A 12,581-nucleotide genomic window follows, 5' to 3' on the forward strand; every position below is an offset into this window, starting at 1 on the left:
ATGGCTTCCGGAGGGCAGCATGCGCCGCAGAACTCGGCCTCGGAGGTTAAATCCTCCCGGTGTCCAGGTAAGAGTTCGGGCGAAAGTCTAGGCGAAAAGGCCCTTCGCTGTCCGCTCCCCCCGCGGCCGTGGAACGTCTCTCTCTCCGCGGCAATCCGGAAAAGTTTCTCGGAGGCGTGCCTGCGCGATGCGCTCCGCCTCCCCGCGCCTTCGTGGACCAGATCCGTGCGGGGGGGAATGCGGGCTCGGCTGGCTGCAGGCCCCGACCCCGCCGCAGCTCGGGGGCCGCCGCCCGCACCATCTACGCAGCCCCCAGTCCCCAGCCCGCCCAGGCTCATGCAGAAAACCTGGGGAGGCTTCCCGGACCAGCGCCGGCTACTCGCCTACCTGACGCAGGCCCAGGGCCGCGAGGCGCGTCTGTGGAGGGGTGGCCAACTCCAGGTACCGGTACCCTCGCGGGGCCCTCCCGGAAGCCCGGTCATCCCCCTCCCTCACGCGCGCACGGGACGAGGCCGGGTTCCACGTGCACCCGCGACCAGGTGAGCCGCACCCTGGAGCCTGCACCTTCCCCACGTGCGTCCCTCTCACTCCCCAGCTTATCTCACTGAAACGGTGCTTCACTAGAGGGCTTTGGAAGAGGGCTTGAGTCGGGGAATTCAGCTGAAGACCCAAAAAACGGGCGCGGGAAGGAGAGGGTCTGAATGGGGGAACCACTGGACAAGAGAGACACTTTTACGTGACCGCTATTTAGGGTGAAGGGGCTTCTTACAATCCCTCTGATCCAGCCACTGATGGACTGAGACCAACGACCTTCTCTGCTCTCCCCCACCTCCTCCTTCCAGCAGGCGGAGATTTGCGAAGCCTTCAGGGAAGTTGTGTTGTGGCTCCTGAGAGTTGAGAACATCTTTGACTTCTCTCAGACCACTTTTAACCTGGCTCTCACTATCTTCAGCCGCCTCATCGTTTCAGTAAAGGTAGGGGGGTTGTGAGGGATGGTGGCAGATGGGTGGGTGTGGAAACTGACCTTTGTTTCCTGTTGCTACCTGACAAGGGAGCCACCCCAGGTGCTCAAACCCAACGTTATAAATTAAGTCAATGGCTCCAAGAATAGAACTGGAATTGGAAAATCCTACCACCTTACCTGTCTGGCCCAGTGTTGTGTAGCCATGAGTGGTCAGCCTGAGGCCAGGAGTGGGCTGTGTGTTCCCTGAGATGATGCTGTATTTCCTATCTCCAGTCTTCTAACAAAGAGCTATTCACTAGTCATCTGTGGGTCTGAAACCAGGAGGTTTTCACTGGTCACATCTAAAAATGGGGCTAAATTCCTTGCAAATAAATACAATGTCTTTTTTAAAAATTAAAAAAAAAAAAAAAACACCTTGATTTCTTAAAAACAACAAAAACCCCACAGATGCTTTATGGTTAGTCTCTGACACTCATATTCTTAAATGTGTCTCTTCCATACTGCAGATAAAAAAGCATTTACTCCATTGTGTCACAATTACTTCCTTGAGACTTGCTACAAAAGTTAATGAAGAAGAGGAGGTATGCATCCCTGGAAGCTGATTAAGGGCTGCTTTTGAAGTTTAGGGGTGTATAACATTGGAAACACAAGTTTCCTGAAAGGTCTGTGGTCTTGGGAATGGGCATTTTGGAAAAGTCACACCTCCCAGGATCTCTGCTGTCCCTTCCTTAGGCTTGTCAGACGCTGGTGGTGGTGGTTTAGTCGCTCAGTCCTGTCCGACTCTTGCGACCCCATGGACTATAGCCTGCCACACTCCTCTGTCTGTGGAATTTCCTAGGCAAGGATACTGGAGTGGATTGCCATTTCCTTCTCCAGGAGATCTTTCCAACACAGGGATCAAACCTAGGCTTCCTGAAGGATTCTTTACCCATCTGAGCCATGGGAATTCTGGTACCCCACAAATGGGAAAATAGAACAGCTGAATTGTCCTAGTCCAGCAAACCCAGAAGCCTGACCTCCTGGCAGATATATCTTGCCTCACTGGTTGATGGAAGATGCCACCTCCCACTAAGAAGAGGAAAGTGGCCTCCCAGACCATATGGCCTAATAGCTATCCCCCAGAAACTACATCTAAGAAAGCTGCTTGAGACTTAAGGACTTGCCTGTGTCAAAGAAACTGGTCTTCAGGGAGTCTGGGACCCTCTTCTGGGAGGGGCAGGAGGGCCACAAGCAGTGGGTGGAAGAGAAGCCCCCGTAAGTGCTTCAGGTTTGCTTGAATTTCTCCGTTTCACTATGGCTTCTGTTCAGAAGATCCTCTCCCAGTATCCTTCCCAAACCTCCCTTCCTACTTCCCTCCCTCCAACCTCTCCCTCTTTGTGGAACCAAAGCACTGCCATTTATACAAGATCCCCTTAGCTGATCTCAAGATCCAAGGGGCCAGAAAAAGGCATGGTGCGTCCAGTTCCAAACTTGCAATAAAAACTATTTTAACCCTGTTTGTTAGAATGTAATGTGTGCCCTGCAAAGATGCTTTTGTCCAACTAAGAACCAAGTAAATAACCCTTAAAAGAACTATTTCTAGAGGGTATATAATACTTTGTTTATCTAAAAGAGTAGGACCAAGTCTTCAGTTCACTTGGTACTTGAATGTTTACTCATAGACAAGCCTTATAATTTCTCTGGGGAAAGTCATAGCCTTCAATAAAGGCTGAAAGGAATGTGTTTGCAGCTATGGTGTTACCTGGTTCTGGGAGGTTTTATCAGTGAGTCTGTCTGATGCAGACCAGGAAGCTCAAAGGCCTACTTCTCTCTCTGACTTAACAATTACGGTAGTGATTGGAACCAGGATTGGGTAGAGTCCACAGCTGGGAAGCTTTGGGTGAGTTCTTACAGGTGAATGTGGGAGATGGCACAGTCCCAGCCTCCAAAGCACCTTTGGGTAGGAGTTACAGTGCAGCTGGGGACTGAGACCTGCTCGCAGCATTTACTACGCACTGTCACAACTACCTGGGGACTTGACGGATAGCCAAGATCTGGTTTGGTTTTTCTTTCAGAAGCGTTTTCTGTGGTGGGTCACTGGAAGACAGCTCTCCTGGGGTCATGGATGCCCAGTCCCCAGCGATAAGAAAACAAAAGCTACTATGACATAGTGCAGGGCTTTGGCCTCTTTTATTTTCTTTTTTTACAGTTAATTCCACGCATAAAAGACTTCATAAAGCATTACGGCTCTGGCTATTCCCCGAATGAGCTCCTCAGGATGGAGCTGGCTATTCTGGACAAACTGCACTGGGACCTCTACATCGGGACACCGCTGGACTTTCTGTCCATAGTAAGTACGAGGAACTTCCAGAGCCTACCCTGGACTCATTGTGCCTTTGGAACAGCTGTTCACAATATAGGACGGCAAAGCACACGTCCTCACACATGCAGCACAGCGACGTGACCCACAAGGCTCATGACATAACGGCAGAGTGAAATATTATCTTACATCCAACACGGTTCCGCCAGACTCCCGCTTCTAAAGGACATTAACTTTACAAAGATATTTAGACGGCACTATTATGGTGAGCTTCTCTTTTAAATACACACTGCAAAAATATTTAACTTTCCATTCTATGAATACTGTACATAAAAATCTGTCTGCTTTTGCTGCACTTTACACACATTCACTTAGCTGTCTTTTATTCACCTACACACAGTCCTTACTGAGGCTTTAGACCATATTGATCTGGCACTTAAAAACTGTCATGTTAGTTTGTATTTGTTTTAGTTAGAGAATGATGGTCATCCTTAAGCATAGGATTCTGTTAGTAAGGCAAAATTATGTAATATGGAAATGTCATGGGGTTTTGGTCTGTTATGAAGTGTGACGGTTAAATCACGAAGGGCTGTACCATTATAAAAACTGACCAGTGTGGCCAAGCGGCAGCATTTCTTCTCATGTCGAGCACATATAAGTAACTTCTCTGCTACCTTAATCTTGAACTGTATGCTTCTGTTTCTCAGAACTGAAACACTGTCAAGTGGGTACTTTAGGCTCTTAATGACCATGTCACAAAGCAGACTGTCTTTTTCTCACCAGGGTTGAAGCATAGCTTGGCCGCACAGTGGGTATTAAGCCTCAATCCCCTTCTGGGGCCATGGATGGGATCGAAAAGGGCTGGGCAACATTTAATGTTCCCTGATGAAAATGTAAATTGTTTTTTGCACTTTTGGTCATTGATCTATGAAAAGTGTGGGGTTTTCTGTTCTAACATAAAAACCACGGTCTCCAGTTCCACGCCCTGGTGGTCCTGGGCTGGCCCCACGTGAAGGAGCTGATGCCTCAGAGGAATCCTTCCCTCCACGCCGCGTCCCTGACCAGGCAGCTGCAGCACTGTATGGCGGGCCACCAGCTGCTGCAGTTCAAGGGTTCCACACTGGCCTTGGTCATCATCACCTTAGAGCTGGAGAGGCTCATGCCCGACTGCTGTACTCCTATATCTGATCTGCTAAAGAAAGCACAGGTAGACATCAACTTTGCCCCACACCAGGCTCTCAGTTTTGCCCCTTCAGCTGATGCACTCTGCCCCCAAAAAAGTACCTGTGGCCCCTTCTCGGCCCTTGTGGGCTCCAGGAGATACTCTGGCTGTGATGACTCTGAAGAGGCTTCCTAGGGGCTAGGCTTTCCATACATGGCATATCCTCTGGACTTGAGTATTAGGTACACGTTCCCTTCACCACAATGGGCTTCTCTGACACTGAGCGAAGCTGTATCTCAGTGGCAGCCCTGGTAGTCAAGAGGATGTGGGGACATGTTGAGCTCAGGAGGAAACAACGCTGAGCTTAACACTGGGGAGTGTAAATTTCAGACCCTTTACCCTTTATATGGTACCAGGCACCAGGGTACTATGAGGTAGGTACAGGGAGGTCAGAATCACTCAGGATGGACAGCATAACATGGAATGCAGTTAGAAAAATGACAGTTTTTTACTGAGGTTGAAGATGGGTGTCCCTGAGATGGTGGGGTTAATGTTCTCAAGTTGGGTGGTTGGAACTTCCTGGAATTGCTCCATGCTGACATTCTGGCACTCAGTTGCTCATTGTTTAGAATGTAAAATGGTTCTGCCTCAAGGATGACCACTCCGTTTTAATTACAGGTTGGTATTAAGCAGTGGAACCGCTGCAAAGAACTTGTAAAGGAGCAACTGGCAAGCCTTTAGTCATCCTGCACGGACACTTTCTGGCTCACCTGCCAGCGTCTGTGCCCTACCCCCAGAGCCCTTTACAGCATAATGGCAAATCTGGACTTAGACTCCTCTATATTCTAGGCTTTATGGATCCTATAACAAGAAAGCAAGAAGGCCTTGAAACAGCAACTGAGAAAAGACTCCTGATTCTTCAGGAAAAAACAACAACAAGGGGGCAAAAAGACAGGTCAGGGTCCCTAAAGGGAAAGGTAGTCTGATAAATCAAACTCAGATTCCTGCCTCTCTCGCAAACCTGGGCCTGAAACCAGGGAGAGGGAATAAATGCTCATAGTGCAGCTTGCTTTTCCTTCCTCATCAAGGGCTGTATCAGCCTATAAGATAGCTGGACGATGAGGTCAGAGGCAGGCCTTGCTCAGGGCAGAAGGGCCAGGCTGGTGCTGACAGACAAGTTTCTGCTGCTCCACCTGCCAGAACTGGCCGGGTCTTTCCAGCTTCCCAGGCCTGTACCAAGAGCTTGTGCAGGCTTCAAGTCCCAAGTACTCTGCTCGCCTTTGCAGAAATGGGATTTACCCTTACTTGCCCAGCATCTAAGTCTTTTCTTTGTAAGAACTCAATAAAGTGTGTTTTATTTCATATACAGTAACCAGAGCAAGCTGTAGGCATATTTCTGCTTAGTTACTCTTAGTTTACAGGCTTAACTAGAGGAATTTTTATGTTTAGAAAATGACACTTCGAGGTGATCCTTGTGTTGGGAAGGCACAGCTCCCCGAGTTTTGGTTGAGATGAGCAGCTCCTGAGGCTGAGCTCCCACTATTGCAAGGAGGAGGGAGAGACCACTAGCGTGGCTGTGAGGGAGAAGCCAGCTGCCCCTGGGGAGCAGTGACACTACGGAGCCGTTCTCTAGGCAACGGAGTCCAGCTGACAGTGATGCCAGCTAGGACTGTGGGAGCAGTGCTGGGGATGTGAATGACTGAGCCACACATTTAGAGGTCATCTGTGAAGTCCCTCCACAGTGAACAGTTTTCTGTAAACGTGCTAAGCCACGGGGAAGGTGATCTGCTACTAGGTGCAATACTAGCTATGCCGTATTAGTGTCTGTTCTACAGTCAGCACAAATCTCTGCCTTTTGTTAAGACAAATTTGCTTGTTGGAGCTTTTGTTCAAATACACTTCCTTTCAATCCTTTCTGTGTCTTATTTTACATGTACTAGATACCGTGCTGGAGAAGGCAATGGCACCCCACTTCAGTACTCTTGCCTGGAAAATCCCATGGATGGAGGAGCCTGGTGGGCTGCAGTCCATGGGGTTACTAAGAGTCGGACATGACTGAGCGACTTCACTTTCACTTTTCACTTTCATGCCCTGGAGAAGGAAATGGCAACCCACTCCAGTGTTCTTGCCTGGAGAATCCCAGAGACGGGGGAGCCTAGTGGGCTGCCGTCTATGGAGACGCACAGAGTCGGACTAAACTGAAGTGACTTAGCAGCAGCAGCAGATACCGTGCATTGAGATTTGACAGAGTCAAACACATATGAAATGCAATCTCTCAAACCCTATCAGTAACTGTCCTCTAGCCCAGCACAAATGAATGTGCTGGGGGGCAGCCTGCTGCTCATGGCCTCAGCTTCCTCTGCCTCCTTTCTTCCACTGTGAGCAGCACTGTCATTGGTGGAACAGAGGCTAATCCTGAGGGCCCACGCCTACTCAGGCTATTTTTGACTTCAGAAAACAGGTAGGAATTACTTGGACCCTCCTCCCCCCCACCCCCGAACCAAGTAGCTCTGGATGTAAGCTTCATTCCCCAGAGCTAAACCAACTCTCCATCTCTTGGGAAAAGAAGAAGGTAGACCTGTGAGCCACAGTATGGGGGTAAGGGACAGCCTTGTTGCCTCATCTTTCTGTAAATAGTATTCCCTTCTCTGGGGAAGCAAATTTTGTACTGCCAAAGTACCACTTGTGAGGGGTTTTTGTTGTTTGTTTTTAAGTTTTTATGTTGTTCAAGCTTGCCTTGGAGCCCTAAGTTCTATCTTACTCTCTAACATTTTTTCCCTGCAGTTAGGAATTTCTATCCCACGTCAGATTAGAGACTGGGGTTCACTGTGATGAGAGAAATAAGGACATGATCCATCTTCCATTTGTCACCATTTACATAGGGCAGAGATTGGTAAAGCGCTGTGACTGCCGAAAACAGAGACGGGACAGGGCTCAGAGGCAGATGGGCTAAGAGAGGAACACAGTAGATGAGTATCACAGACACATCTTAAACTTGTCCAAATATTACCTCCTCATTTGGGTGAGCCAAGTTCCTTCCACCAAGGTGGCCCTATTTCCCCTGGCTTCCTGGAAAGTCTTGGTCCTTCAAAGCTTGGTGAAGACTCTGCCGCCCTGCACCTGCCTGCCCAGGGGCAGAGTTGTGTTGTACCTTCCCTGGGGAGGCCAGCATGCCAGTCTCCCTGCTGGACCTAGTCCTCCATCTCCTCATTTTGGTCTTCCCAGAGATTAGCCTACTGTCCAACAGAGAAAGCACCTTGACAAACGGGCCTTGGAGACTGCCATCCCTTCCTCAACCAAATATTTGCCTACTTCCTACAGCATCCCACTTCAGCAAAACCTTCTTAGGTCCACCAACCTACACTATCAAACTGCACAGGAATAGGGTACAGGATAGCAATATTTAAACCTCAATTCCTCCAGTTATGAGCTGTGTGACCTTGGGTACCTCTCATGCCTTGCCTATAAAAAGGAGAAAATGGTACCTAATCATAGGATTATTATAAAGATTAGAGGAATTAATACATGTAATGCACTTTAGAACAATGACTAGCACACAGTAAGAACTCAAATGTTAGTTGTCCTATGTCAAGCCTCCTCCACAAGGATGTAAACTTTTCAAGGGCAGGGTCTGCCTTCTCTCATGTCTTGCCTGATAAAGATCCTTTGACCACAGGCTGCAACTTCTCTTTCCTATCTTGCCTCCATCCCACACCCATTCGAGAGCTGTTCACAGACGCCCATGGCAGGTTCACTATTAAAACATAACTCCTATAGAAGCTGATCAACCCCACAAAGTTCATGGAAAAAACAAGCTGTATTTTACCACAGCTGTAGGGATTAATAGAAGAAACATTAAATCAGAAAAGCCACTGCCCAAAAAAGACACCACAAAAACTCAAAATAAATGCAAAATTTAATGAAAAAAATGAGTACAAAGTGAATGGAAAGGAACAAAAACAGTCAATGAATGAAGGAATAAATGAATTAACAAGTGAAGCAGTTTTAGAAAAGCATGTTAACGTAACAGACTAGCAAGCCACACTTCCCTTGGGCCTCTTATCCAGTAACAGGAGCCCCACTTAACAGAGAACCCACACAAAGACATACACAACATATATGGAGTCGGTCTGCACAAGCACAGACCACCTAGACTCAGGTTACCCATAATTCAGGTGACCATACCTCCCAGTTTGCCTGAGACAATCATGGCTTATGCATGTCGACTTGGCATAATTATTAACAAAATCTCCTTTCACTCTCAAAAGTCTCAGCTTGGGCAATAAATTATATGGTGATTCTACCCAAAAATCAACTTGGTTCATGAAAGACATGATAGTAAATGCCAGCGATCCCACTGACAGCCCTAACAATGCCAACAGATGATACGGAAACAGAAAATGAGGGGGAATCAGATCCTGCAGATAGGGGTCACGTTCCATAAGGCGGGTAGCTTGTTAAACAATGAATGGTAAGCTTTTAAGCTCACCTTGTGCACCAAAGATTAATTTGGTTTCAGCTAAAAATGACAAAATTCTAAACACAAACAGTATGAGAGAAAAGTGCAGTGAGGCTCACTAAAGTCAAAGGGTCCTGTGGAGGCAGCCCAGACCCCAGAAAATGTAACAAGGACAGGTCTCCCCCAAGATTCTTGGAAGCCTGGGGCCTGCAGGCAGGTAACCAGCCACAATTCTAGCCACCCAAGTATGCCCTGGGTGCAGCCTACATTCAGATGGGGGTGGATGGGCAGCAGGATCTGCCCCCTATAAGAGTCCCCAGATTGGCCAGGAGTCCTCATTTCTTACATAGCTGAGCCTGCTGGGTCATTGAGCCTCATCTTCAGAAACACACTAGCTGACAGAGGCTATCGTAAAGGTCATACTTCCATCCAACTGAATACACTTTCAGACATATAATGACCCTAAGAGTTAAGCCACTTGCAGTCCACATCTGCGTTAGATATGCTGATTTACCTTTTTAGATACCCACACTGAAGCATCAGTTACCAGTTACAACCACAAGTGGGTTTACTCTAAAGCTAATGAAACTTAATTCTCAGGGCCTCTTTCAAGGCCCTGTACCTGATTTTATACTCATGTTCTCTTAAGAAGGCTTCTCAAGTAGTTTGAGCCCTTCAAAAATCTGTGTCCACCTGTGGTCATGGCATAACTTTGGAGAATTTTCACTTTGAGTCTCAACAAAATCTGCTCTGCTCCAGGTGAAGCGAAAAAGACCACCTTTTCCTGGTCATACCTCAGTGGATACATACAGCTCGCCCTCCATCCCTCTCTGAATGGAACATGTTCTGAGAAGGTCAGGAGGGAGCCAGAACCTAGCCTTGGAAATTGGTAAAGCAAGCCAAGGCAGGAAGAAGGAAACGAAGATGGGAAAGAAAATGAAGGACATAAAAACACAAACCGCCAATCCAACAATGTATTAGCACAGCTTCCTAAGGCTTCCAACTAGGGAGTGCACTAGACTGTGAGCTCCTTGAGGGCAGAGCTGTGCGGTACTCTGGGTAGCCTGTGCCCAGCACAGTGCTTCATCATGCTAAGTGGAATCCTTCCTTTCACCTATTCATTTTTTATGTCCCATATTATCAAGCCATACTTTCAACCCTGATAGTCTCAGTGGCTTGCCAATCAACAGGAACAGAGAAGAATGCTGTTCTTTCCTAGAAGGTTCTCTTTAAGAATACAGCTGAAAGGGGGAAAGCTCCTCTGCTGGTAGTTTTTTCCTTAATTGTTCACATACATGAGGCACCTTCACCTCTTTCCCTGCAACTCAGCCAGGAAAAAGGAAAGAATGACCCAGAGAGAAACCTGTTCCCACTGAGCACTCTGCATTTGGAATAGGCAGGGTTGGGCTGGGGGTGGGGGTGGGGGGGTGGTGGTGGCGGTCTTAGTTAAGGGTCAAACATGTAACACGCACTCGTGGAGTTGGTCCCTGTTCACAGGCAGCACCTGGGCGGGGGGAGCTCAGAGATAACGGCTACGGGCTGCTGTTCCATTTACATTCACAGTAACAACACTGAACGTGGCCTTTTTCATGATCCACTTTCATTCGTAAAGAAATCCCAAACACTGTCATTACAGGACGTTTATTACCCACCTCCCCCTATATTTTATAGGGATACTTTATACATAAGAAAGGTTTAGAGATATTTTTAGTTTTTAAAAATCAGGGAATCTATGTTACTTACGAAAATAACGGGAGGGGGTATTATTTGTCTTTACGCTTGTGCCAAAATAAAAATTTAGAAGTGCTTTAAAAGTTATTGAAATTAAGCTCTAGGTTAGAAAAATTAAAATGAAGGGGCATGGGGGGAATTCTGCAGCATGTATACCACACCACGTGGCCACAGCTAGGGCACTGCATGAGTTGCCATCTTGACGCTGAACAATTAGGCCGAGCATCGCCGGCTGGGGCCTCTGCTAGAGCGGCACAAAACTGCTCCGTCAAGGAATAGTGACACTGTAAATGGAAGACCAGCCACTGGCTCTGAAAAAAATAAACCTCATCAGTTTTGGATTCCAGCATTCATGGCTTTAACAAGTTTGCATAGAGAGGGTGGCCCACCAGGCCTGGGCAGCCTGGGGCACAGGGGTGGGGGACAAAGCAGGGCTGTAAACACTGGAGTCTGTACCGGCTCCCAGTCCGTCCTCACACCATGATATGGGAGAAGGGTCACAAGGTGTAACTCAAGCAACTTAACACATGAAAGTCTAAAGTCCGCTCTTGACAAGTAAGTCTGTGCGTGCGTTAACTGAAAAATAAAAATAAAACAAACAGAACAAAAACAGACACATTAAAAGATACACAGACGACCAAATCAAACAGAAGCAAAAGACAGCAAGATGAACACTGGGAAAGGACAGTCAGTTTGGCACTTGTGACGCGCAAAGCAGAGAATTCACTTCAGTTTATGGCATCCCAGGCTGAGGGGTCAAGATCTGATTGGGAAGTAATTTTGTAAAAATGAATTAAAATTTGAAGAATAAGTACAATCAATCAAAGCCATTCAACTAAATGGTCACAAAACAACATTTCCCCCTCCAAATGTACTCCTGACCTGTCCCAACCAGGGCAGAGGGAAGGGGTGCTCCCAGCCAGCCCACCCACCCCACTCCTGGCCTCCGCAAGGCCAGCATGGGAGGAGAGGGCTCTCTCCCAGAGGCCAAACTGACTGAAGCTTTCTGGAATGTCCAGCAAACAGAAAAGACCTGTTCTCCAGGCCTACATCACATGAAAAAAAGCAGGGAGATCTGACATCAGTGATGAGCCCCACCCTGAGTTGGCCTGGTGCCCCAGCAGCCGGCCTGCACCCCACCCCCACTGGCCCTCAACACCTTGACCTGGCCACAGGTCCTTGAGCTGCTTTTGAGTGGCTTCTCCATAGCTAACTTCCTAGGGGACTCTGCTTTTTTTTTTTAAAGAAAAAGAAAAACAAAAAAAACAAGATGGCCTGGGCTAAGCTGCCAGGGAGCAAGGCAAAGTGTCTTTGGGAGCCAGCACTGGGTCATGGATAGCATACCACTTCCCAGGAGAAACCAGATTTCTGAGCTACCAGCTTAAAATCCACATGGGTTGCAATTCACAGAGCCTGCATGCTCACCAACATCTAGACAGGCACCAGGGCCGGAAGCAAATGCAAAGCAGAGGGGAAATGTGCACGGTTGAGAGGAGTGTGGGGCTGGGGACCAGCAGGGGCTTATCTGCTGCAGCAGGGCCAACGGCTGGTGGGGGCGGTGGGGGTGGGCCAGTCAGCAGGATGGGAGAAACTACAGCGTCTGTCCCAAAGCAGGAGACAGGCCTCAGGAACAAGAATTAGCATCCAGTTCCTAAATGCCTGCTTCTGTCCCCCTGGTCTTCCCCAGGGAGAAGCTTTTTAAACTTCGATGTGTCTGTGCCTCTGTGCCTGTGTGTCTCGGAGACTTGTGTGTGTTTAGTGGAGATGTGTCTGGATCTGTGTATGTGATGGGCCAAGAGAGTGAGACAGTGTACATGTGTCATGCATGTGTACAGCTTTAGGGAACGCAATACTGGGGGGCAAGGGGAGGGCCAATGCCACAAGCAGCACCCCGGGGCCACAGTTAGCTATGCACTGACTGCATGGCCCTAACCACAAGGCTCCACTGCCACCAAGGAAGGAACGG

At 48.1% G+C, this 12,581-nt stretch overlaps 2 protein-coding genes across 11 annotated transcripts in view; one reads left to right on the forward strand and one right to left on the reverse strand.

The window, feature by feature from the left end:
* Positions 1–5,809, forward strand: CCNI2 (cyclin I family member 2). The gene is made up of 6 exons (XM_040241607.1): positions 1–45; positions 87–539; positions 843–974; positions 1,471–1,545; positions 3,153–4,470; positions 5,104–5,809. Exons 1-5 carry the CDS (start codon positions 1–3, stop codon positions 3,405–3,407), a joined length of 960 nt encoding a protein of 319 aa, XP_040097541.1. The 3' UTR covers positions 3,408–4,470; positions 5,104–5,809.
* Positions 3,107–12,581, reverse strand: part of SEPTIN8 (septin 8) — a 27,459-nt gene continuing 17,984 nt past the window's right edge. For 4 of the 10 annotated variants that reach the window (XM_040241839.1, XM_040241832.1, XM_040241834.1 and 1 more), the window contains exon 10: positions 3,107–4,455. In XM_040241839.1, coding sequence (XP_040097773.1) covers positions 4,290–4,455 — 166 coding nt within the window. In that variant the 3' untranslated portion in view covers positions 3,107–4,289. Of the gene's footprint in view, positions 4,456–4,547; positions 4,734–10,162; positions 11,192–12,581 lie in introns of those variants that run through there. The other 6 variants (XM_040241835.1, XM_040241836.1, XM_040241837.1 and 3 more) reach the window with 4 other exon arrangements.

This window comes from Oryx dammah, unplaced genomic scaffold (assembly GCF_014754425.2).
Source record: "Oryx dammah isolate SB20612 unplaced genomic scaffold, SCBI_Odam_1.1 HiC_scaffold_5, whole genome shotgun sequence".
Lineage (NCBI taxonomy): Eukaryota > Metazoa > Chordata > Mammalia > Artiodactyla > Bovidae > Oryx > Oryx dammah.